Raw genomic sequence first — 27,524 nt, forward strand, 5'->3', positions numbered from 1 at the left:
GCATCAAAACTCGAAGCTATCCAGTATATATCGATTGTGTGAGCTGAGCGGCCTTTGGGAGGCGATTTGCATGTTATTACGCTAGTGCTTCAGAAAAATCTTAACCTTCTACGCATATTGCCGTTTAAATTTTTTGATGAAGGTAATTGTTAATCAATCCAACTTCAACCTGAAAAATATTGACTGAGAGAAAATAAATTAATTATTTTTTAAATGAGTTTTGCTCAGTCTAGTTTTTATGAAGCGACACTTTTAATGAAAAATATCGTCAGAGGACTCTAGCTCACTGAACTACAGTCTGAATATGACGCAGTTTCCGATATAACAGAGGTGCCATTACACCTTCGTTTCTTTTTTTAAATTTGGAAAGTTAGCTGGATACTTTCTAATTATACGAACAGAATTAAATTTTGTTTTGGGAATAACGAAACATCACCTGCATTGTCATTTAGCAGCATTAATAATTATCAATTTAACATTTGTATTATTGTGTTGGATTCTGCCTGAGCTCAGAATCGCTTGCTTCGCCGTTTGCGTGTTGAGTTCACGTGCTTGGCAGGCAGCTTGCAAAACGTAACCACTGCAAAACTTCAGTCGACTCGCACAGACAGGTACGGCAGAGAGCCATAAACAAGTCAGTAGTAATAATAGAAATAACATTTTCAAAATAATTTAAGTTCGTGACGAACACAATCGAACCCATTTTGTTTTCATTCCTCAGAAAATTTCATTTTGTCCCTCAGCGGTAATTACCCCCAGCTTGGGAACCATAACTAACATAAAAATCGACAATAACTACAAAATTACACAACATTTGTCATTCTGTAGTATCGTAAGGACCCTGGAAGGTACGTAACGGTACACCAGAGTACTGTTTATTTACGATTCTGTTGTACCGTACAGATATTTACCGAATAACGTTTACCTTCAACAACAAAAAATTGTTACCAAATAACAGAAGACCTCACCCTTTGCATAAAGACATTGTATGTCAACCCTTGCGAATTCCAAGTCGAATTTTGTCCGCTACTTTTCAGGCCAAATCAATGAATTTGGAACATGATTTCACCTACATCACTTAATGTACGAAATACGCCACCACAGCTGTAGCTTGAGATAAAACGCCTCAGACGCGATAATAAATCATCAAAAGCAATAGAACTGTTTCCCAATACAAAAGGAATTAGTTCCACACATGCTGCTAAATTGGAACCACAAACGGCAAGGAACATCAACACGCCCGTTTTTGAAGCAGAAGTAGCTAGATTTTTCAAAATTAGTCGTGCGTTAGAGAGACGAGTAAAGTTTAAGAATAGGCAAATCGTTTGACTACTTCAAATTCTTTAAGTGTCAAGGAAGGTATTTATGATAATAACAACCGGCAACATCAGAAACATGGGCTTCACATGCTCTAAATACACGTTTATATTCCCTTGCTTTTAGCGGAATAAGCTGCAAATATGTCGGTACATGAAAGTATATCTTCACAAATAATTTGTAGCTTATGTTATTGAATTAACGTAATTCGGCTGGTTTCATATGAGTTTTACGATAATTCATGTCTTTAGGTAATTTACTAATGCAAGGTATGCACAATTATAACAACTGTTTCGTTGACAGAGTAAAAAATAATCAAAAACCAACACTATCGGCAAGACGCAACTGACTGACTGCTTTCTCTTCGCTTGGAGCGCTAGTGTCGCTGCAGCCATCAAATGTTAACAACTTTCTCACCTGAGTGTTCCGTGGCTGTATTTAATACACTGTGACGTGTATCAAGGCGTAGAGGAATTATGGGCAAAGCTTAAACTGATTGTAAATCGCTCCATTGCAAGTACCTGCCAAGTGGATTAAGGGAAGCATAAACGCGACACGGTTTAATTCTAAAATTGTTGATAAAACAGAGGCTGTTGCACTCTTGCTGCAAAACAGAACGCACAGATGATGATAGATAGTAAAATCTTGCATCTGTAAGAAGACCGATGCGCGAAACATACAACTACCACCATTACCTTGCGAAAGATATTCCCGATAACCCGAGAAAATTCTAGTCCCACGTAAAATCTCTCGACGGGGTAAGACCCATTCACTTTGTGACTAGTCCAGTGTGGCAACGTTGCCACGTAAGTCAATGAAAGAAAAGCCGAAGTTTTAAACCTAGTTGCGAAAACACACTTGACATCTTAGCCACAAACAATCCAGAGCTAATAGAGAGCATCGTGACTGATACAGCGATTAGTGATCACAAGGTCGTTGTAACTAGGCTCAATACCGTTTCTTCCAAATCCACCAGAAACAAACGCAAAATAATTTTATTTAAAAAAGCGGATAAAGTGTCTCTAGAAGCCTTCCTAAGAGACAATCTGCATCCCTTCCGAACTGACTCTGCAAATGTAGAAGAGATGTGGCTCAAATTCAAAGCTATAGTAGCTTTCATACCTCATAAACTGGTAAGAGATGGAACCGATCCCCCATGGTACACAAAACAGTTCCGAACGCTGTTGCAGGGGCAACGGAAAAAGCATGCGAAGTTCAGAAGAACGCGAAATCCCGAAGAGTGGCTAAAATTTACAGACGCGCGAAATCTGGCAAGGACTTCAATGCGAGATGCCTTTAATAGGTTCCACAACGAAACATTGTCTCGAAATTTGGTAGAAAATCCGAAGAAATTCTGGTCGTATGTAAAGTACACAAGCGGCACGACGCAGTCAATAACTTCGCTGCGCAGTGCCGATGGTACTGTTACCGACGACTGTGCCGCTAAAGCGGACTTAGTGAACGCAGTTTTCCGAAATTCCTTCACCAGGAAAGACGAATGGAATATTCCAGAACTTGAAACACGAACAACTGCTAACATGAGTTTCTTAGAATTAGATACCTTAGGGGTTGAGAAGCAACTAAAATCGCTTGATACGGGCACGTCTTCAGGCCCAGATTACATACCGATTAGGTTCCTTTCAGATTGCGCTGAAACAATAGCTTTCTACTTAGAAATCATATACAACCGCTCGCTCACCGATACATCTGTACCTACAGATTGGAAAATTGCGCAGGTCGCACCAGTGTTTAAGAAGGGTAGTAGGACTAATCCATCGAACTACAGACCTATATCATTGACGTCGGTTTGCAGTAGGGTTTTGGAGCATATACTGTATTCAAACATTATGAATCACCTCGAAGGGAACGATCTATTGATTCAAAATCAGCATGGCTTCAGAAAACTTCGTTCTAGTGCAATGCAGCTAGCTCTTTATTCACGCGAAGTAATGGCCGCTATCGACAGGGGATCTCAAGTTGATTCCGTAATTCTAGATTTCCAGAAAGCTTTTGACACCGTTCTTCACAAGCGACTTCTAATCAAGCTGCGGGCCTATGGGGTAACGTCTCAGTTGTGCGGCTGGATTCGTGATTTCCTGTCAGGAAGGTCGCAGTTCGTAGTAATAGAAGGCAAATCATCGAGTAAATCTGAAGTGATATCATGTGTTCTCCAGGGAAGCGTCCTGGGACCTCTGCTGTTCCTGATCTATATAAATGACCTGGGTGACAATCTGAGCAGTTCTCTTAGGTTGTTCGCAGATGATGCTGTAATTTACCGTCTAGTAAGGTCATATGAAGACCAGTATCAGTTGCGAAGCGATTTAGAAAAGTTTGCTGTATGGTGTGGCAGGTGGCGGTTGACGCTAAATAACAAAAACTGTGAGGTGATCCACATGAGTTCCAAGAGAAATCCGTTGGAATTCGACCACTCGATAAATAGTACAATTGTCAAGGCTGTCAATTCAACTAAGTACCTGGGTGTTAAAATTACGAACAACTTCAGTTGGAAAGAGCACATAGATAATATTGTGGGGAAGGCTATCCAAAGGTTGCGTTTCATTGGCAGAACACTTAGAAGATGCAACAAGTCCACTAAAGAGACAGCTTACACTATACTCGTTCGTCCTCTGTTAGAATATTGCTGCGCGGTGTGGCATCCTTACCAGGTGGGATTGACAGAGGACATCGAAAAGGTGCAAGAAAGGGCAGCTCGTCTTGTATCACGTAATAGGGTTGAGAGTGTGGCAGACATGACACGCGGGTTGGGATGGAAATCATTAAAGCAAAGACGTTTTTCGTTGTGGTGAGATCTATTTACGAAATTTCAGTCACCACCTTTCTCTTCCGAATACAAAAATATTTTGTTGAGCCAAACCTACACAGGTAGAAATTATTATCAAAATAAAATAAGAGAAATCAGAGTTCAAACAGAAAGGTTTAGGTGTTCGTTCTTCCCGCACGCTGTTCGGGAGTGGAATGGTAGAGAGATAGTATGATTGTGGATCGATGAACCCCCCTGACAAGCACTTAAATGTGAATTGCAGAGTAATCATGTAGATGTAGATGTACCTATTAAGAAATCATTCACCCAGGAGAAACGCACAAAAACATCGTCGTCTGACCGTCACGCAAGTTCCCGTATAGAAGACAGATTAATTGGATTCACTGATGTACAGAAGCAACTGAAAGAGTTAAAAACAAAGAAGTCACAAGGTCTGAAAGGAGTCGGAGTTCGATTTTACGCTGAGTTACTACGGCATTTGCCCCTTACTTAGCATGCATTTATCTCGAATTTCTCACCCAGCGCAAAGTCCCAAGCGACTGGAAACAAACGGAGGTGACTCCTTTACATAAGAAGGGTGAAAGGACGGACCCATATAATTACAGATCAATATCCTTACCATCCGTTTACTGCAGGATTCTTGAACGTATTCTCAGTCGAATATAATATCATTACTTGGAACGGAGCGTCTTCTGTTCATAAATCTGCTCGAATTTAGAAAGCATCACAAGTGCAAACCTCACGTTGCCCTTTTCTCACGTGATATACTGCATATTCCTATATTTCCGCAAACAATTTGACACAGTGCCCCATTGCAAACAGTTAAAGAAGGTTCGAAGATACAGAGAATGCGAGAATGGTTCGAAGACTTCTTAAATAACAGAACTCAGTGTTTTTTCCTGGACGGTGAGTGCTCAACACAGACAAGGGCACCGTTTGGAGTGCTCGAGGGAACCGTCACAGGACCGTTGTTGTTATGTATATAGATACATGATTTGGCGGACAGGGTGGGCAACATTCTCCGGTTGTTTGCTGATGATGCTGTGGTGTACGGTAATCTGTCGTCGTTTAGTGACTGTATGAAGGTACAAAACGACTTAGACAAAATTTCCAGTTGGTGCCATGAATGGCAGCTTGCTCTGAATATATAATAATGGAAGCAACTCCAGATGACTAGGAAAGCCTTCCCGTAATTTTCGAATATAGCATTAGTTGTGTACTGCCTAACATAGTCGCCTCGATTAAGTATCTAGAACTAACACTGCAAATCTGAAATGGAACGAGAACGAAAGGACGATAACACGGAAGGCTAAGGAACGAAATAGGTTTGTTGGGAGGATTTTAGGAGAGAGTGGTTCATTTGTAAAGGGGACCACGTACAAAACACTAGTACTACCCATTCTTCAATACTGCTCAAGTGTTTGGAATTCGCAACAGGTCGGATCAGAGGAAGACATCTAGGTATTTTCGAGGGGAGCCGCTTGGTTTATTGCTGATGGGTTTCATTAACTGAAGTAGTTCTCTAACTCAGATGGGAAGGCGACTGAAAAAATTTACAGAACCGGGTTTTCAAACTGCCTGCGGACAGATTCTACTGCCGCCAACGTACATTTCCCGTCAGGCTTATAAAGACAAGAACAAGAAGGGCTTGTATACACACATACGGAGAGCGCCTTTTACGTGTCGCCCTATTTGCAAGTTGAATGGGAAAGGATATGTGCAAATAGAGGTATGTAAGGTACCCTCCGCTACTCACTACATCTTGGCTTGCCGAGTATTTACTGCATGTAGATGTTCGTAGTGAGTCTAATAGTGGCCCAGGGCAGAGCGAGGAAATAGTACGGTGCAATTAGGCCCAAAACCTCAACATCCAAAGTGAAAGTCTGCTTCCAGCTCCAGAGAGTTTCATAGAGTTCACATATTGTTTGGTAAAATGTTACATCATTTGTAAGCGTCGGGTTTGGGGGAAGGGGTGGAGAAGTTAGTAAATTAGTAGTTTTTATCAGATTTTCTTAAATATTTCGCAATTTAATCTACATTAAATTGTGGACAATAATAGCCCTGTGCACAATATTGCTAAACCGAACGATTCCAGAGTTACATAGGGTTTCAAAAGTAAAAATGTTTCGTACTTTCTAGATGTTTTTGTATACGTATGACATTGTCACTAACGAAACTAATTTGTCAAATAGTCTTGTGCTTTCTCAAAGCAAATTGTGATTTTAGTGGCCGGTGGTATGTTAGTGATAAGCCCTTGAAGGAACGACAACCTCACCACCTTCTCAAGGGACGCTACTTTTTAAGGGAAAAGAGGCTTCCACAGGCCTAGGCCATATAAACCTGTGGTACGGAGAAACCCACTCTGAACTTTCTCTGGACAATGTCCCATTAAGAATGAATACCTTTCAAAATAAATGATTTTAAATTATAAAAATGTGTATAATAATTATGGTACATAATTATATCATTTTGATTCCTATTATTTTTAAAACTGCAGCTTTTGGAGGCTTTTCATCAGAAAAAAAGACATATTTGACTTTATATTGCATACTATTTCATTTGAATTTTTGAAGTTCATAAACTGAGTTCAGCAGTAATATTGAATAAAAATCTAGAATGTTAAATGCGACCTTAAAGTAATGTAATGTATTTCATCAGTATTCAGTCCTCATCTAGATCTTCATGTATGATATTCGTGTCCCTGTTAACACATCCTAGATCTGAAAAATTACCGCATATGCTTGAGCTGTTTAGACCCCTCTTTCTGCACTCGCAGTTACGGAAGCATACGTCTTTGCAAGAGCACACTACGAGGGATAGTAATTCCCAGGGAGCTGCAGAACGTACTGTTGTAATTGGTCTGAGGTGTTCGCCAGTCTTCTTAAACCCGCACTCAAGTGGATTCTTCTTCTCAGTCAGCCACTGCTGCAACTGGTGGTTGGCTCTAAATGATGCTGCCTGGAAGCTGCTGAAGTGGGGGGAACTGCAGCAAACGTGAACAATTAATGTATAGGCTGCATGCAATAGCCTGCAAGTAACGTTGGTAGCCAAACCAAGCTAGACCTTTGGTGTTCTTGGCTCCAAATATCGCTAGAAGGAAATGCTTTTCAGTGTCAGAAACTGCACTGGGGTCAATTTGTGGTCGTTGAAGACTAAAAGTTTCGTCTGAAGAGCGTTGTTGGCTGCACTTCCTATACGGTGTAATTTTCCCCTTCTTGTAGATCGCTGATATAGTGTCACATCCTGTGAAGGCATACATTGGTAAGAGTACACCTTTCATATCCCCAATGTCACGCAGAATGTCAGAAATAGTGTACACTTTTTCCTGCTGATTGTCTTTCTTTGGTACCACCATTTTCAATTTCTTCTGTGATGGTGCGTGGACAGTCAACAAGTCTGTGTCATCACCAGTTAAACAAGCTTCAACTCCTTTCTTCGCTTCATCAGTCAACTGTGGACCACCTATTTGCAAGTGCACTATAAGGAGAGAAAGAAACTTTCTGGCTGTATCCTTTTTTATGTGCCTATTGTAGTTTTCATTTTCAAAATGTAGTATTACGTGGTTATTGAGATATATGTTGCGTAAAGTAAGCGAATCGCCTGGTTAGATGTGAGAGGGGGCCTAACGATCCCCAGACTGCCAGATGAAATTAATGAGTGAATAAATAAATGAATTAGAAATTAAAAATATTCATTGTTTAAAAGGGATATAATCCTCCCAGTTACACAGTCGTACCATACTGTCTTAACTTGGCTCCAATACTATCTGACATTTCTTATAGACACTTTACGTCATTTGATAGGGTACACGAAATTTTGCAGATCCTAAGATTAATCGCGTCTTGCTCCAAGTTTTCTGCTGAATTATCCAACCTAGGTATCTAAATTTTTTTCACGCGATTACTCTTCCCTTTATTTAAAATCATCTATTGTGGTCCATCACTGATATTTGTAATTTATTTTATCTTCTCAAAGGAGGATTGTAATCCTACTTGCTCAGCTATCTCTTTTAGTTGATGAATCTTCGTGAATGGTGAATTAATGTTGTTGGAAAAAATGGCTAGATCATCAGCTGTGTTTGGGTCCTAGTCTGAATCATTATTCATCCCCATCCTCTTAGCTCATTGTTTTCCTCCATTCTCGAATGATCTTTTCCAAGATACAGTTAAAAGGGAGTGGGGAAACTTCATCGAGTTGTCTGATACCAGTTTTGGTTTGGAAAGCGGTCCGAGATGTTGAAACTAAATGCACGTTTGATCCTGTATCGATCAGAATCTGTTGAATGATGTACTCCCAATCCTTCCATAACATTCAACAGTGACTCGCTTTCAACTGAGTCGTGCGCCTTTTTTATCCATGCATACTATCGCACGGCAGCACCTTCCAGACGCTTAATTCTTTGTAATGTTTTTCAACTTGAAAATCTCTAGGCAAAAAGTTACTTTCCTAAAATTGGCCTGGTACTTATTAGTCTATTTATAAAAATAAACGTCAATTCAGTTCTGTACTGTTTCGGAGAGCGTCTCCCATGGAACAGATACTAATATAATACCTGTTCAACTGCTGGTAACCTTTTGAGCCACCAATTTTATGGAGCTGGTAGACTAGGACCGATAGGCACACAGAGGATACCCGACCACCTCCCTGTATCTCCTCAAAGAGTTCAGCTGGTATGTTCAGAATGTCTTCATTGGCTAGCTTCCGGGACTCTACGACAATTTATTCCTTTCAAACTGCTTTGTTGTTCCTTAGGGCATCCATGATCTGTTTAATTTCTGTGTTAGATGTGTGTATGTGCGTTTGTCGCTATTTTTTTCTGTGAAGCACGTGGTTGGGTGTTGTTACACTTTCAGATTACACTTGAATATTTGATTGAAATCCCTGAGACTGTTCTTTAGAATATCCTGATCAATACGTTCCATATGTTGTTTCAAAAATAATGGCGTTGCAAGTCGGATCACAGGGGCTGCGTGCTTCCGACTTTCACAAAAGGAGTTAAAATCTTCATGTTCCTTCGGAGAGTTTAATTTTGTCAACGAATGTGTTCTGAGTGCGTAATTTAGTTCCGAGGTCTCGTTGCACCATCTTCGTTTCCGTTTGCGAAATTTCAAGCTTCTTGTATTGCGTATTGTATTGTGCATTGTATTGTACGGTCTGTCCAGTTCTGAGACTAAAATGTTAGTTGCTGACGGCACTCTATCAATACTTGTTAACTGATTTTAAATTTTGCCACATCATCTCTGCATTTGTTCTTTCCAGCTGTTGGAGCCTTTCTGAGAAGAATGAAATTCATTTTAATCCTGGAGAGGTAATTGTCTAAATAATACTTGGTACTTCTTTGAACTTTAATATTCTTAATTTCCTTCATCGCATTCCTAGAATGGGGCACATCGACGATTTTCCATCATTCGACTTGTTAGAAAAAACCAAATTCAAAATGTCTTGCTCCTTCTGTGCGTAGGATGTTTTCCTGTACCTGTTCATAATTTGCTACTATTCCACGTTAGCTTACAGTCGTCGACAAAGATCTTAATATTCTTTGTAGTTATTTTCGCCTTCTCCTTCTCTAGGAGATCCCACAATTGTTCTATTTTCTCAGGACTATGGCTTCTGTTCTCACAGATGAGATGGCCGCATGTGCATTGAACAGGGTGTAGCCTTTGCACCTCATCAAATAGTGAGTATTGACAATTATTTGATACGCTAGAAAAATTCACTACTGCGTTGATAAACGTCTTATTTACAGCAAAATCTGCTGCAAACATTGATATATTCTTGCTTATGTTCACGCCTTCCTTTTTTTCATAGATCATATACCCTACATTGTCCATAACTCTTTCGTGCTGATAATGTGTATTTTGAAACCTAGGGTTGTGATGTTTTGGTAGTCCAACAAATTGTTAATCCTTATTGTTTACCAAATTGTCGCAATAATTTCACATTTGTGGTAGCAATGTAATATTTGTTTTCCTTTTTCAACTTAGTATTTCTGCCTCAGAGCGTGCAGGTCCTTTAGATATCCCTAACCCTGTAGTTGCACGCTAACAGGACCCCAAGATATGCTTGCACTCCTAACAGTGATGGGTTTCTGTTTACAGTTACCGCCGGTTTAGTGTTTCCTTTTTGACGACTTTCGATGATGTCTGATTCTTAGGGAAATGTGGGTCGGATTTGTTCCTTCCCAGTAGTAGATTCAAAGTACTAAGCCATGAAGCTTGGATTTCGTTTGCTATATACACCTTTGGTATGCATGGTCCACTTCTGCTTTAAAAGCCGTTGACTTGTTTCATCTATAATCCCGAAAAAGGATGCTTTCAAGTTGCTACCAGATGGAGCAGCTGGACCAATTTCTTTCTTCTTGTCCTTTCTTTTGTGTGACAGGCAGAGCCTGGTTTCGTAGTGTTGGGCCCACGTCGTGGGATTGATTGTTTGCTTTATTAAAAAATCTGAGATGGTAATTTGTTTGTTATAAATGAGATCTATAATTCATTCTGATTTAGCTAACTTATCTCCACATACTTACACTTGTTTTTAGTGATATTTAAGGTGCTGAGAATTATAAATATTTTCAGATTATAAAGATGCTACCTGAGGTATCTTTCTTTATCTTAACTTTACATTATCATCATGTTGTACATTGAACATTCCTGAGAATTTAATTGAGCTTTTCATTAAAGTGTGCCATCATAATATTTTATCACTTTGTTAACTAATTATCTTCTGTTATGGTAGTCTTCCCACTAACATGTTATGTGGGTTTTTCAGCTAAGTGTTTTGTTTACCCATTTGAATAATTTTAACTGTCGCCAAGAGAGGAGGACTCTACAATGTGTGTCTGCATGCATACTACCAAGGCAGGATCCAATTTGTGGTGTCTGGGGAGGGAGAATTTGTGCAGACTGGGGATGATGGGCTGTTCTTCCCATAATACTTCTAAAGTGGTTGTAGTCGGGGCTACTGTACTAAACTAATGGCTGATGGGTTTCCTGTAACAGTACAAGACATTCTCAGAACTCCTGGACGGCAGTATCATTTTGCTAAAGATTGCTGTTACTTGAGGGCAGGAAATAATCAAGAATATGCTTACACTCTTTTCCTGTGGTTAACTGGCTGAAAGCTTAAACATTTTCGTAAAACTTCTAGGAGCTCGCTAAGTCGAGGAATTGTGCATAAGCCTTCCATAGTACTGGAATTCCTGATGTGGAGAGGTAAGTCTGCGAGTCTTGTATACATCACATTGGTTTGTTACTGATCCGTCGTGAGAAGTGGAGTTACTTTTGTGAGACGAATACCTGAGAGAATTATTTTCTCTAAGTAATGTGGGGACTTGGTGCTGTATGATGATAATTTTTATTTTTTTTTCTCTTTGGCTATACATTTGTTTCGACTTAACTGCCATTAACGAGTGACCTGTTCTACAGTGTGGGCGACGTTACTCTCATTATACATTTTTTGTTATAGTAGCACACTATAGTCGAAACTGATCTGTAGAGAAGGGGAAGAAAACAGAATTTAATATCACACAGCAGTGAGTCTTGACACACCTTACAAATATGTCACATGCTGACTTATACTACTCCCATTATTGTGTAGTATGAAAATGAGGCAACCAGTCTGAAAATACTGGTAGTTTCAATAAATAATGAAAGTATATTTAAAACATACTCCATTTACGTGGTATCTCTTTTACAAAGTAGGCACCTAATTTTGTGGAGAAAGATTCATTTCGTTTTCTAAACTCACACAAGCGAGGACACACACACAGACACACACACACACACACACACACACACACACACACACACACACACACACACACACACACACACATACACACAAAATTACATAAAGAGTATAAATTGCTGCGTTTTGTAGTATTTTAAAGGGGGTTCAGAAATATGAAACACACAGCAGCATATTTATCAAAAATATTACGTAAATTAGCAATTCTGTACGTGTAGAGATCGAAAGATTCCTGAGATTAATTGCTCCCCACATCTAATTGCTGTCAAGCGTCACAAGGTGGACAGATAACCAGCGGAAAACGAAGATTGATGACTCTGCAGTTTACAAGCCTCAGGTGGTGTGAGGTGACCACACATGCATTTTTGTCCAGTCGACAAAATATAACATACTTGGAGATTGCGAAAATATTGACTCGCTGCCTAGCAAGGGAACTATCCCAGATGTAAAAAAATGGTCTTGATGATATTTGGTGGGTGTGTAAACTGGCCCAAATAATTCAATACACATTTTTTTTCCGTTTTGGCCCATTTTCACTTAGGGATAAAAACTCATCCCAAATGTAATTTGCTGCATGATGTACAAAAATGTGGTGTTCCACATAGAAGTAGAACAGCATTACCTTTCCTCTGATACACACTGAATTTTTCTACAAAATATCCAACCACTATCAATAAATTTTGAGTAGTTAAAATTTTCGTTACAACATAAATTAGAAACACTCTCTTTCCATATCCAACCATATGTAATAAAGCTGAATCCTCAAACGCCATTTTTATGAAATATGTTACACAAAACGTGCTGTGAAGTATTTTCAACATATCTAATTGAAATATGTACACGTTCATTATGCTTCTCACTGCAAGCTCTCCATTAGTTTCCTTTAAAAGAATGAAAAAAGGATAATCCGGTAGCAGGCCTCATGGGCTCTAAGATGAATCGTAAGACTCTGAGTAACTGATGACAATTATTGCAAAATGGATGATTTTTTTTACCCTTTGGAATAAAGTACATCCCCAAAATTTTAAATTGTGAAAAGAACTTTTCGAGTTAATATTTATCGCATATATAGCCTCTAGTTATAAGCTCTGTTATTATCCATGACAGAATTGCGTGTGCCACAGATTGAATAGTGATTTGGTGCTTGCCTTGAAATGCTTTAACTTTACTTCTCTGTTCAACTGCAACGCCCATGTTTGAAGATCAATGTCATGACGATCAGTTGACAATCGATAACCTAACCTTTTTTTTTTTAAGTGCTGCAGTGTAGTAGCTTCATAGTACCTCAGAGCCATTGAATAACATACTCTACCCAGCGAGAGAGCTGTGCCACTCTACTAAGATAAGATATTTACGCTTCAAGGATGAAGGGAACTCTGTGTGTTTGACAACTTTTGGTTTTCTACTGAAAGAGTTTTGCCTACTGAACAGTTAAATCACATACGATATGATTTCAACGGTTACCGTTAAAAACGCTAAGAGTAACAAACTAACGCTAAGGGGCTTAAATCCTAAACCAGCGTGAGTAATGTCTAATTTTCCAGGCATACAAAATAAATTCTCCAATCCTCATGTCACTTGCAACGCATAACTTCTCTTTCCTTCTCTTTCTTTTCTTTCGAATACCACAGTTCTCGTGACCTGGTATTTTTTGTTTTGTTTTTATTTTTTACTTTCTGGCTGGTTACCCTTCCTGTGGCTGCAGCTGTAAGTTAAACGTAACGGAGGAAAGCTGTGTTCGTCACCTGTCTGCGAATGTTGCCAACGCTGATCTGTATGTTTCGTTTGAAGCTGTTTGTGAATGATGTTTTTTATGAGGTGGAGATTGGAGACCAGCTCAGCATCCGCCTAAACGAGCTTGAAAAACGGCATAAAAGCCACACTCAGCCAGGCTGCTGAACCAGACCAGTTGTTGTGAATCCAATACTTGCACTACTTTCTTGTCTGGTGAAGCACCCTGGCTCGCCGGCTAGCTCACAGCACGTTAGTCTATACGAGCAGGTCTGTAACTTGTTAAATCTGATTTCTCATTACACTCACGTATGAGTAGTGCCAGACCACTATTTCATTCCAATATTCTTATTCAGTATCTGTTTTTACAGTTTCTTATGATTTCTTAGAACAGTGGTATAAACAAATTTATTCAATGTCTGCCTCTATTCTTCTTATGATGCGAACAACGCAAATATACTATTTTAATTTGCTTTAGGGTATCAGTTAATTTGACATTTGAATCATCACTGAGGCTGTGTTAAAAAGACCCTCAGCATTTTTAAATGTGGCAGAGGTACACGGAAATATCAAACATGGGAAAACCCACGATGGAATATCATTGAGAAGACGCAAAGAATCTAAATCCTTAATAGGTTCATCCTCTGCAGATTCAGTGTATGAGATTCACAAGGAAGTAATGGTTCTAAGGACTTTTCTTAGATTTTATATCTAAATACGTTCACTAATTCGCATCCTTCTCTTTCTTGTGTTCCAGTACCAATAACTCAACTGAGATAATTACATTCCAAGATTTTTTCTTCCTTCCTACTACCTATCTTTGAATTGGTACACTTTATCAGAGGAAATATCTCTTATGCTAATATGTTACTAGTTTATGTTATTTTGTACTGTGCATTACAAATTAAGCGTAACACTACAATTACATCTTTGGAATTCAAAGTCAGGCTGGCAACGGATAAATCAGGCGTTTAACTCAAAGGTTTTCACTACCATTTTGGTGACTAAAGTTTTGACCTTCAAGCCAGATACCTATATTACGTTTTCCTATCTCACTGTAGTTCTCAAGGAATTAGTGTTTAACTGAATGCACAGAGAGCTCGTATGTAACACTCAAAAGGCATCATTTTGCTCTTGCGTTCCGTTGAAAAAATTTGAGTTTGTCAACGTTTAGAAGGACAGGTAGAGCTGACCCACCAAGCTTACGACACCTGACACAGCTCTTTCTCCTAACACCACAGTAGGGGCATTTGACACTGTCCGCCAAACAGTTGCCAACATCTTTCGTGAATAATTCACTAAGATCCACTGCATTTAATTAGGCAGTTAAAAAAACCGCTTTCGCCAGTAATAAATAAAAATGTACTTTCAGTGAGCTTTCGTCACAGAACAAATCTGTTAATGAAAGTTTGGAATAATATTCAATGTAAGTCGTTTGGCAGTCACGGACAAGAACATTGATTTAATTTTTATTTTTGATCCAAGAACCTGAATCATCAACTGTTGTGGTTCTGCTATTAGAGGTGCGCTTCTGAAACTCAAAATATTCTATTCTCTTGTATGAAAAATTCTTTTCCGATTACGATTACTAGTAATTTATGACATTCCCCAGCCTTAATTTTTGAAACATTTTGCTCCACAACTGTTTAACTGAGAAAAATATCCAGTCTTCAGAAGCCCTGATACATGTGAGACCTGTTAGGACAGTTATTTGTATTTTGGAGCGTTAGTGGAGAGGGTTAATAAGTGTTGTTTTTGTTTTGGTTGTTTCCTATTACAGGTACATCCTGCGGTAGGCACATGGCTAACATTTAATAACTGAAATGAGTAAGCATATATAAACAACAGATGGAACAGAATCTGTAAACAAACTTATTTAGAATCGTCTAGTTTCTGATCAAATATTCTGCCTCTGTAAATTAAGGGTGTAAACACACACATCAAAATTTCAGTTCACTTCAGATTGAGACACAACGATTTAGTCTTTGATACATAACCACATTACTGTGCCTAGTATATATGAATTATTATTTATGTTATTCTTCTACTCACCACTGCTTGCATAGCTAAAGCTTCTGCAGTACGTTACCTCTGCCACTTGTGTGTTGTCGGATTCTTGGTGCAGCCCCTCCATCCATCTGCAGCGGTCCTGGGCGCTTCCGAAATGCTTCAACACCCACGCAGACACCAGCTCTTGCTTCTCCTTCGAGTAGGTTTCCTGCAACAGGAAAACACAGTTAGATTAATTTAGGATTACTTTCCCCGTCAATGAAACATATACCTATCAAAACAAATAGTTGTCAGTATTTGCATTCCAAAAGAAAACCGATTTTCCCATCTTCTGTTATTCATCTCCTCTACACGTCCGCCCTGCAACAGATGAAGACACTGCAGTCAGTATAGGTTGAACGAAACGCTAGGTCCGTTTAAATAGAAACTTCTCTCTATACTGAGTTTTAGATCGTTGTTGTAAATGGTGGCGTGAACGAAGAACGCACAGAGAATGCGAGCTACATGGGTTTGGTCCGTGATGATGTTACAAACTTTCATGGGTTATGGGGAGGGATAAACATATCAATGCAACGCATGGGACCCTCGTCCAGAAACAACCGAAAATAGTTTTGATAACTGGCAGTGGATCACTTCTACTGCAAATTCTTTGCTTTTCGTGCTTTGGGATTAGGTAGTGTGAACCAATACAACAAAAATATCTAGTAAACAAGGGCTCTAAAACGCATACCTAATGAGCTATGAGTAGTTGTTCAGTAGAAGACATGTGTTTCACAGTAGCAAAAGTTAACAACTGCTCATAGCTCTTCAGGTATGCACTTTAGAGTCCATATTTAATGAACCTTTTTGCTTTTTTAGGTCCATTCTAATTCCCCTCCAAGTGCAGGCAACGAGGGGCCTGCAGCATGAGGGCGACTGCCAAACACACCGGAGCAATTTTCGCTTATAACTTTCAATTAAGTCGTTTCCTGATCATGGCCGCTTTCGTTACGTTGACACATTTGCCTTTTTCTATCAATCCTGAGGGTTTGTAGTATCATCATGGAATCACAATGTAGACTGTATATTATCCTCCAATTAAAACATTTCCGATAAGAACAATTTGTATACTGATTGGCAACAATATTATGCACTTTGTTTGTCATTCAACACTTCATGTAGTAGCATCTTTGCTTGCAACTGCTAATATATGAAGAGTTGAATGAGAAACAGTGTATGTTTATTTTAACGCATCTTTTTGTATCTATAACTAATCGAAATGGACAGTATTCACACACCCTTTCATTTACGTATCTGCAATGTCTGTATCAAAGCGTCAGGTAAAGTGAGAATGGCATGACAACTGCAAAATTTTATGGTGATTACGCCTCACTCAAAATAGCTTGACGACTGTTGTGTATCTATCAAAGTGCGATATAGAGGAGTAAAGATAGGAATTTTTCAGATCCTATCCTAGTATGTAACATCCCAGTCCGTCATCATCAGTAGAAAATCCCAAAGTCTAATGCAAGTCTTTGTGTTCTAAAAATGTAGCATTTCTGGTTGACATATGAGAACACATCAGTTTGGATGTTACCAGCCAACAGCTAACACAGTTACAATTTGACCTATGCGATACCCAGAAGATTTAATGTAGCCAGGGGTTTCTTGATTTCGGTTAATTAGAAGTGACTGAAACAGCTTACAACCAAGACAAATCTCCGAAAACAGTGGACAGAGCCAGGAAATTGTAAGCATTTTAATTTTGACTAGATAGGAACATGCCCCAGCAGGAATTATCAACGGCTTATGCCTAAGCATGTGTAACAGGACAGATTCGGTTATTTTCCTGACGAGTGTTACAGGTAAACTACAAATGGTAAGAAGATCGTGAAGTTTACTGACTTACAAAATCAAGGCTATCAAAATTTTGTCTAAGAAAAAATAAATCATAAATTATTCCTACTCCCCAGTTGCAAACAAGTATTTCGAAAAGCTGACCTTAATTTAAAGACATATACCAATCTGGAAATCTTTCCTAAATATTTGCATATGGGGTACCATCTGATTTCCATCAAGTCAGCTTCCATTTGACGGACAAGACCTTGGCTATGGATCCTACCTCAAACTATCTACACTACTACCTTCGGTAGCGAATGACAAGTATAAAAATATGATAATTTCCAGTTTTCAGTTTGTACCATTTCCTTATTCACAGAGTATTATTTCTTTAACAGGTAGAGCCAAGGTTACCTCGTGAGTCATAGATTACACTGCACACAGAGACTGGGCTACTATTTACTGCTAGTGTTATTTAAAATAAGCTTCACTAGACTCCTGTTGTAATGAGTACCATTAACTGTATATCACAATTTTCCTTGAGGTGAAATGATGCCAAGTACTCTCTATCATTACTCAGTTAACTACTAATGTAATTAATGAAACGGGTATTGGACAAGTAGTAGCATTTTATATGTCTTTACAAAGATTTCGTAAGTTGTGTACATGTTTCTCTCAATACATACCAGGATTTTGACGACAGGGCTCTGTTGCTTAGCCTGGCTGCCAGCTGTCGGCGATTCTTCAGGATGAACTCTGAAATTAATTAAATATTTTTAATTTTGTTTATTGATAAATTTAAAATCATTTTTGGACAAATTATCCACATAAGAAATTACGCATGTAGCTGCTATGCAAAACTGTTAAGTAGTTATGTTTAATTTGATTAAAACACATTCATGATTATCTCACATAAATAACCAAAACTCATTGATACTTGAGATACTGTTACAATTTGTAATTTGGACAATCATCATAGGCATACTTTGAACTTGACTGAGCAATTTCTGTACAATCGGAATTCTGAAACATGAGAAGTGATCCTAAAGTCCCCACACACACCTTCAGAACATAAATTGGGATAAGCCCAAACACCCCTCCCCCACTCCTTCCAACCCTAGAGGTCACAGTGTGGGGCAGTAATTACAGATTATTCACATATTGACCTGCGCTACATGGTAAGTTCCACGCTGAAGAATTCTGAACACACGGCACAACATGCCGGACTCACCTGCTGGTCCTCCTGGAACTGCGGCCTCGTGGCAGCCTAATGCAGAGGCAGCAGGCCAGCAGCCGCCGTAGCAGGCCACGGCTGGTCTCGGCCTCCCCCACCTCCTCCTCCTCTTCGCCTCCCTCTGCCTCAACCACATCGCGGTGCTGCTGCGGCGGCTGCTGTCGGGCTGTTTCGCCTCCGTCTTGCCTCTCTTGCACCTTACCTGCTGCCACGTTTGATACTACATACGTGAGCGCCGGTCTCGGGGACGGCTCAGACTGCACATCGTGGCGGTAGCAGTGGCCTGTAAAATAAAAGTTCACCATCACTCTAAACAACATCTATCTGCAGTAACTCACTGTCATCTACTACCACAGACTAATAATGTGTCATCATTGCAGTATGTACATAGAGAGCTATAATACTTATCATTACCGCTCTTGCATGTCAGAAAAGGTGAATACATCTTATAGTACTCACTGCTATCCAAGGTTGTTGACATAGTTGGCGGAAAAATAATAATGAAGTTAACATCCTCTGTAAACAGAAATTAATTTGACAGAATCAAAATAATTATGAAGTAATCTACTGACCATCTCAGAGGACTGTAAGCTGCCCATTAGCAGTACAGAATTTAGTGGAAATATGACACACAATCCTAGTTCTAAACCAGAGAGTTATTAAGATCTCCACAGCGTTTTCTCTGACTCTGTTACTACCACACAGATCTAGTTGAAAGATCCATCAGGAACGAGTGCATTCACTGACAGACGCAATTCATGTCCTAGCTACTCAACTACCAGGAGAATGAACAGAATACGACCAGTAAAAAGTTCATACCCTAAAACGTGGCTTCCCTGGTATCACTCCTAATACAAATGATCGGTACAGTGATTTTAGCTGTAAGACTAGCAGAACTGAATATCCTTTCCATAGTGTATGTCACACAATGCTCATATCACGTTACGTATAAAGCAGACTCTGACAAAGTAACAAAGACGCAGCGCTACATTCATTTCATGTTTATTATAGCAGACGCAGATGGGATACGTAAAAAAGTTGCTGATATAAAACGTAAGCTGTGTAACAAAGCCACCTCATCAAAACCATTACACTACTTGAATCATTGCTACTCGTATCCTCACAACACCAAAAGGTACTCACGGTATTTCAACAAGACCTCCACTTCTTGCTCCCGTACAGGCCGTAGAGGTGGAACGGCCCTACACTCTGCATCAGCACTCATCACCTGTAACAGAGATACAGAATGCAATGAGTAATGGGTATTACGCTAAACTGCAAGATGCGTAACTTTATGAGTAGCAAAGAATGTTTGTAAAACCCTCAGCACAACTTCTGATCGATATTAAAGTCAGTAAATTAAGTGATATTAGGACATAACGACATGTAATGTTGATAATGTAAAAAAATGAGAACGCCAGCTTGCATTGATGTACCAAGGAATTATTTTAGCTACAGTTCGTAAATCTTGAAGATAGCTTCCGCGTAGGGCATGTCGGTGGAATGGACCTATATTCGACAGCAGTGCTTAGGACCTGGAACAGAGACACAGATGGAATGAGTGTGGGGTATTGTGCTGTATCCAAAGCGACGGTATTTTCTTAATAGTAGTCAACGTATTGTAAAACTCACATCAACATTTTTGTCACCGTTCAGTTCAGAAATTATTTTAAAAATGTATTTCAGCACGTCCCATCATTAATAAGAACAAGATAAAGTGTGCTTGCACCGATGTGCTAAGAGAAACTTTTAAGATTATTCTGTAGATTACGTATAAAGCTCTTCGAATGAATGTTTATTAGTCATATATCTAGTTATGTCCCTACCTCCGATCAGTTTACTAAATAATATCACGGAAATTATTTTCTAAAGTGACGCTATATATTTTTATTTCTGTGCCAGCAGAGTCTGCAGATTATGTATATGTGTCCAAGGTGTATAAAGAAGCGCAACTGGTCGCCAAAACTATGCGAAGAATCACGTGTATATTGCGTTCGATTATTTAAATACGGTTTGCAAAACTAAACGTCTAGTACGAGACTTCTCTTTAGTCGAATCATTGTACAAACCAGAATTACAAACAATCGAAGCACGCGTTCACCTACAAACGGTTGTATGAACTAGATTCTTCTGTTTTTCTAACCGTTATTTTGTAACATTGCCATACAACGCAATTAAAGGCAGAGAATTCTTTTAAGAATGTGACCAGCAGATGAAGAGGCCTATAGACAGGTAGAACCTCAGACGCCGTGCTGGTCTTTCGGTGTGTTACAAATTAAATGGCGAGAACAGGAATAATATGAGATTACGTGTCATACGCTGCCATTAGCAATAATCGAAATTTCTTGTCAGCTTCGTCGAACGTCTTGCGTTTTGAGTTACAAAAGTATTTCAACATCCAAACGAAGTCAAAGTTTCTAATCGAGATTTATTTAACAGCACCATTTTGTAAGGTGTATGACAAAGTTTGTGAGTTTCTAGGCAATGCTACCTGAAATGAAATTTTCTTTTCAATAAACAAAAATAGAATGGAAAGTGTGTTGATGGGAAGGTGTACGATGAACTTCAACAGAAGTAAAACGAAGATAATGGAATGTAGTCAAATTACATCAGGTGATGGTGATGGAATTAGATTAGGAAATAAGACACTTAAAATAGTAGATGAGTTGTGCTATTTGGAGAGCAAAATAAAAGATGATTATCGAAGTAGAGAGGATATAAAATGTAGACTGGCAATGAAAAGGAAAGAGTTTCTGAAGATGAGAAATTCGTTAACATCGAGTATAAATTTAAGAGTCAGGAATTCCGTTATGGAAGTATTTGCATGGTGTAGCCATGTATGGAAGCGAAACATGCATGATAAACCCTTTAGACACTAAGAGAATACAAGCTTTGGAAATGTGATGCTACAGAAGAATGCTGAAGATCAGACGGGTGTATCACATAACTAATGAGGAGGTACTGAATAGAGTTTGGCAGAAGAGAAATTTGTGGCACAACTTGACAAGAAGAAGGGATCGTTTGGTAGGACAAATCCTGAGGCAGCAAGAGATCACCAATTTCATACTGGAAGGAAGCATGAGGAGTAAAAGTCGTAGAGGGAGATCAAAACATGAATACACTAAGCACATTCAGAAGAATATAGGTTGCATTAGTTGCTTGTAGCCTGGAGGATAGAGTAGCATGGAGAGCTCCATCAAGGCAGTCTTTGGACGGAAGACCACAACAACTACAATAAACAAAACTTTTAACTAATTACCTTAGCATTCCGTCAAACAATTTAATATTTACCATACATCATACAGACAATTAGCATCTGCTTCCAACAATTCGTTGTTCGCTGTCTAGCTGAATATAGAAGTTGGAGGGTAGTAATGCACGCTGATGGAAATAAAATCACCTTTTACAAAAATATGTGGAAACTTTGTACCAAATCTGTGGCTTTTGTCAATATAAAGTCAGCGTAAAGAATCGTATTATGTTGAAATTTATACTGAGAAAACGAGACATTTAAGTTGAGTGTCACTGCGGACATAAATATGAATCATTATTCGTCTCACGATAATACTCTCAAAAACATCTTCAGATGGTAAAAGAAAGAAGACAAAGACTCCTGTAAGGTGGCGAAACTTGAGTACGATATAATCGAGGCACAATAAATTATTAATGTTTGCTCGGAAGACCTTTAGAGTTACTATCTTTTTACTTCGATTAACTCAATAGTAAATACGAAATTTTAGGGTGCCGGTCAGGGAGGAGACGAACTCGCACTACCTCCCATACGCACTTTCAATCCAGCCCCACGACATCGATTTCGACCACAAGAAGAGAGGCTTAGTGTAGCAAGCGCAATTTAGCATCATTGCATTGGTCTTGTAATCAATAACACCGCAGCCTACAACGGTGAATGTCGTTAAGTCTATAGCAACCCGAACTGAGTTTTATTGTGTGCGAAACGACGAGAACCTTTATAGTTATGTAACTTCTAACACATGTAATTACTGCAGGTACGCACTTAATGTAATACTGCATGGATCGTGTTCCTTACTTTTCCATACCGACGCAAGTGCTGGTATCACTCCTGTTACATGACGTCTGGAACAGCAGCTGGAACACTGCTGGTTCGCTCAGCCATTGTGAACCAATTGATGAGAGGTGTTTCTGCAGCTACAAACTTAGCGATTGTCAAATGTAATCAACTGATTTATGTTCGTGTTCGTAACTGCGAATAAATCCCGTGCAATAATATTTATGTTTTCAAAAGAAAGTCCTGTTGTAATATATCGATATTAGGAAATGCAAGGCGTCTTTATCTGAACGCAAGCATTATGTTTTCATGGTGGCCCTTTTCACAACTATTGGATAGGAGTTACAAGAGGTGTATTAATCTGGTGTACTTCACACTCGGCTGTTATCTAAAGTCAGGATTCTTCGTGGTAGGTGAAGTAGAACTGCAGTGATAAAAGTTCAGTGGGATGACAGGACATTCTTTCATCAATTTGGTATGAGTGACCCACGGGTTCTGGTTGCTTTTTACCGAGCAATTGCATTTCGTTTGGTTTCCTATTCCCGTTCCTGTTTGTGTCTGTATTGTAGGGAAATTATATGCGCATCATTGCAAGTATCCACTGCATGTGCAAACAAGTTTGTACCATTTATCTATCGTACTTTCTGTTGATAATAATAAGCCCGCTTGCTTCTTCGTCCTCAATCTTCTATTCAGTGGGGTTCACTTTCTACCTGGGTTTAGATTTGCGTAAGTGTCACTGTGATGCACAGCAGTGCGGGTAAGTTTACTGACGAAGAACAGGCCGACTTTCCTCTCGTGTCTGGGCTGACTGACTGCGGTGGCATACTGTTCCTGCAGCCACAGAGAAACACATCACTGTACTCTAGCACTGTCCGAGGGTTTTTGCGCTACACTGTTCTGTTTCGAATATTTTGTTGAGTGCTTATCAAATGGTTTACTATTGTGAGGATCCTTTCAAAGAAATATACGTAAATGTGGTACAAAGTTGAATAAATCATCATTACATTATTATTCTATAACGAGGGGCTGGTGACCCCGAAACCCTTATACTGAAAGACTCATAAACTGCCCACAAGAACTTCAAGATTTCGGATTCAACTTGTATTCACACTGTCCCCTTAGAGAGCATCACCTGTACGAAGATTTCTTTGTAATTTTATGAGTACCTTAGTTCATGTTGTTGAGTACAGGTCCTCGCTCCAGAACTTGACTCAAACCTTAAATGTCATTATTAAACACGCGATGAAAGATACTAAAATTGGCACTGTGTGATACGAAACTAATAGATGGTAATGCGATAAATACGTTGACGTCACTGTAAACTCAGTTGGTGATTTGTGGATCTACTTTACGTATTCGCTTACTACCCCCAAACTACGTTCAGAGGTAAGTCGAATCCTTCCATGTTTCTACATTGTAAAGTTGTTGCGCTTTCCTTAGCGACATTAACATTTCTTGAAGAGGGACATACAAGTTTAGGGGCTTGGGACAAAGGTCTCTGCTACAGTTTTTAGTGTTTCAGCGCTTCATATATTTACGATCAAAACCGCTAAATAAATATATAAATTTAGTGACGCAGACGGTTTTTTCCATCATGTTACAGTGGTTATGGTTTTCCCACGACATTATACTTTGTATTATACGAAATAATTGTAACGAAAACGGACAACTACAAGTAACGTTTGATGCCCAGAATGCACGGAAAATTTTCAAATTTTTATTGATTACGTGAAATTCGCGTATGGCGAAGAAGTTACAGTGAGGAATGCAGTTTCCTAGACCCATCTGCAACAAATCTGCAATATATTTGCATAGATGTAAGGGAGATAAGAATGATGGGAAATCTTCTAGGCAAGAATAGAAAGCAGGACAAGACGTCCATACGTCAGATACTGGCCTTTCGAAGTTTAGAAGAAAATATTAGCTCTGTCTGCGGTAATAGAGGATAGGGTTAAGATGGAAATGAGTTTCAACTGATCATGTATTATCATGACGATTATATCTAAATACGCGGTATTGCATGTAATTATTCATTAATTTTCACGAACATGAAACAAAAAAAATTCCCATAAACAACAAAGGTAATATAGTACTGTTATAAACTCAGAGTGAAATGCATCTTTTGTTATGATTTGTTCCTTGTACATAAAACAACTGTTTTGTGAAGAATTTTGACTTACTTTCATAGTCTACTTGATAGACGGTATAACTGTTAAGAAAGTTAATTCAACGCACAGTCCATGTAGAACAGGTACGGACAGGAAAAACGAGAATCCGAAAGGAAAAGAGGTTGAACATTATTTTCTGTTATTTCTATTAGGTGAATATGTTCCGCCACCTGGCTTAAGACTGTATAGCCAAAATAAAGGCATTCCGAACACAACATCCAGTAAGACAAAAATCTATTTTAGATAATCATTTTAGAGCAAATATTTCAAATCTGTTACTTAGGTGACGATATTGAAAACGATATTGAAAATAAAATGTATAATCAAACTGTCTTTCGGTCCAGTAACAGAAAATTGACCCCTAAAGTGCAAAAAGGAATCAGTACTAAATTTTATAAACTGATGGAGATTACTTCGTTAGATCTGTCAGGTTAGCCGGGGCGTTAATGCCTTGCGTCCTGGACACGGGTAGGCGCGCTAGCCCTGAATCGAACCCCCCCTCCCCCCACCGGCATATTACCGACGAGGGAAGGTGTGCCGGCCAGCCTGGATGCGGTTTTTAGGCGGTTACCCACATCCCACTAGGTGGATAACGGGCTGGTCCCCACGTTACGCCTCAAATAAACTACTCGCTGACATTTGAAAACGTTCGCACTATTTCATGGCTTACACTAGACACATAAAGGTGGGGTACACTAATTCCATCCTTGGGGGTATGGGGTGCGACAGGAAGGGTATCAGGTCACCCTCTGACATTAACATCGCCAAATATATTCTAACAACGCTGACATCTCGCTGAAGTGTGACAAAGGCCCAAACGATATGAATGATGATGGTGATTACTTCGTTACACTATGTAAATGAAACTTTGTAGAACACAAAAAGAAATAACAGAGCCGTGATTGGAAATGAAAGAACAGAATTAAATATTGTCAACATGAAAATCAAATGAATCGAGAAAAATCAACACAAATCCTCATGAGAATTCGAGATTCCACAGAAATTCGTGAAGTACAATCCGAACGGTAACAGAGTTATTGGAGGTCTTCAGAAAAGACTGAAATGATTGTTTGTTAAGTTTGGATGGCCTAGAGCCTAATTCTTCAAAGGAAGCTGATGAAATGATGAGTATCCATTGCCATAACGCATTTTTGTTTAATCGTTATTGGGTAGATGGGATGGTGAGATCGCATTCCTGACTATGGTTATAAGTTAATGTTAAGTTTGTGGTCATGGGTACACAACCCATTACATTCAGACTTGATCGGATGGCCCATTTTTGGATGTACCATCTTCTTCACTATCTATAAAACTGAAGTTAAGAAATAATTTTCATGTTTCATTTATTCCTCACTCATATTTGCTGCGAAAATTGTAATATTACTCATGTTAGGCAATTGATATTTCCACCAGTGTCTGCTGATATAAACATGATCAATGATTACAAGTCAACCAAATATGCAACGGTGGTTTAATGTGTGAGATACGCAACAAAAGATAAAGGTGCACTTACCCTGTCGACGGCCTTTTTATTGGAAGAGTTCCCGTAATAAATGGTAGGAAGTGAACACTGCGAATAATTAATCGGATGTGAATAAAGACCAACACTGCTTCTTCGTAGCTTCCTGTGTTTCATAAACAAAGTTGAGGGATATTTTCTGTCACTCGGAGCAATTTTTAGCCACAGTTTCGGAAATGGAGTTAAAGTCGGAAAAAAACCGATGTGATTGATTTTCAGTTGCTGCCGTGTACTGTCAGCCGACTGGCTAATACGTATGACAACGGGTTACCAACAGGAACGTACTACGCATGAGTTGCACACTCTGTTAATTCACGCCAGTTCAACTAATTATTACAGAAACGCAAAATGGATACAAAATGGAAGCTACAGTGATTAAATTCTTGCACTTCGAAATGTTTATCAACGATAAGGGAATTTAGATAGCCATACACAACGTCTTTTACATTTCGTGTATTTACGAACTGCGTAGCACACAAAAACACACAAATCGACCCGCATTTCAAGCAAAGAAATGACGGCTACACTATGTTTCAGTATCTTTGTCTTTCATAATCAGTAATATCGTTGGATATAACTTCCAAAGCCGCTGAGTCCGTAATAAAGTCGTTTTATGAAGGAGGAGCGGTGCACGCTGCAACCGAATTGCGTAGCTTCTAATCTGTGCACTTTCCATTGCTACGTATCTTACCTGAAACCGTGTGCAACATCTCACTTACCTTTCCGTACTCGTGCCACGGCACGTAGTACGCCTTCAGCTTCGCCTCGGGCACAGCTACAGGAACACTTCCGGCGCGCTGCGACATCTTGAAGAGAATGAAGGGATGCGTTTCCGCGGAAATGACCTTAGCGATCTTCAACTGTCATTCGTTGTTGCGTGTGCTTTCTATTTTGCGTAATCGATGTCACTGTTTTTGGAGGATGCATGCAAGAAGCTTCTTTTACACTGCTTGTCTCAGTTGTTTATGGGAATAGCTAACCACACCCGTCAGCAAAATGTGAGCTTCGTGCTTAATTCACATCTAACTATAATATGTGTGTCGAAAACTGAATTTAACTTTGCCGTAAATAGAGACGATCTAAAATTTTTACCTCCTTCTGAGAAATTATTAGTTACCTTCTAGCCGACGATTTAAACAGCATTTAATATTTAATAGAACCGTGTATCTAAA

At 39.1% G+C, this 27,524-nt stretch overlaps 1 protein-coding gene across 1 annotated transcript; it reads right to left on the reverse strand.

The window, feature by feature from the left end:
* Positions 1–13,449: 13,449 nt before the first annotated feature.
* On the reverse strand, positions 13,450–26,837 carry LOC126271899 (uncharacterized). The gene is made up of 5 exons (XM_049974280.1): positions 26,347–26,837; positions 19,779–19,863; positions 18,633–18,918; positions 18,088–18,157; positions 13,450–15,791 (listed from the first exon to the last, which is right to left on the reverse strand). Exons 1-5 carry the CDS (start codon positions 26,467–26,469, stop codon positions 15,618–15,620), a joined length of 738 nt encoding a protein of 245 aa, XP_049830237.1. The 5' UTR covers positions 26,470–26,837; the 3' UTR covers positions 13,450–15,617.
* Positions 26,838–27,524: the final 687 nt, after the last annotated feature.

Source organism: Schistocerca gregaria, chromosome 5 (genome assembly GCF_023897955.1).
Source record: "Schistocerca gregaria isolate iqSchGreg1 chromosome 5, iqSchGreg1.2, whole genome shotgun sequence".
NCBI classification, from domain to species: Eukaryota; Metazoa; Arthropoda; class Insecta; order Orthoptera; family Acrididae; genus Schistocerca; species Schistocerca gregaria.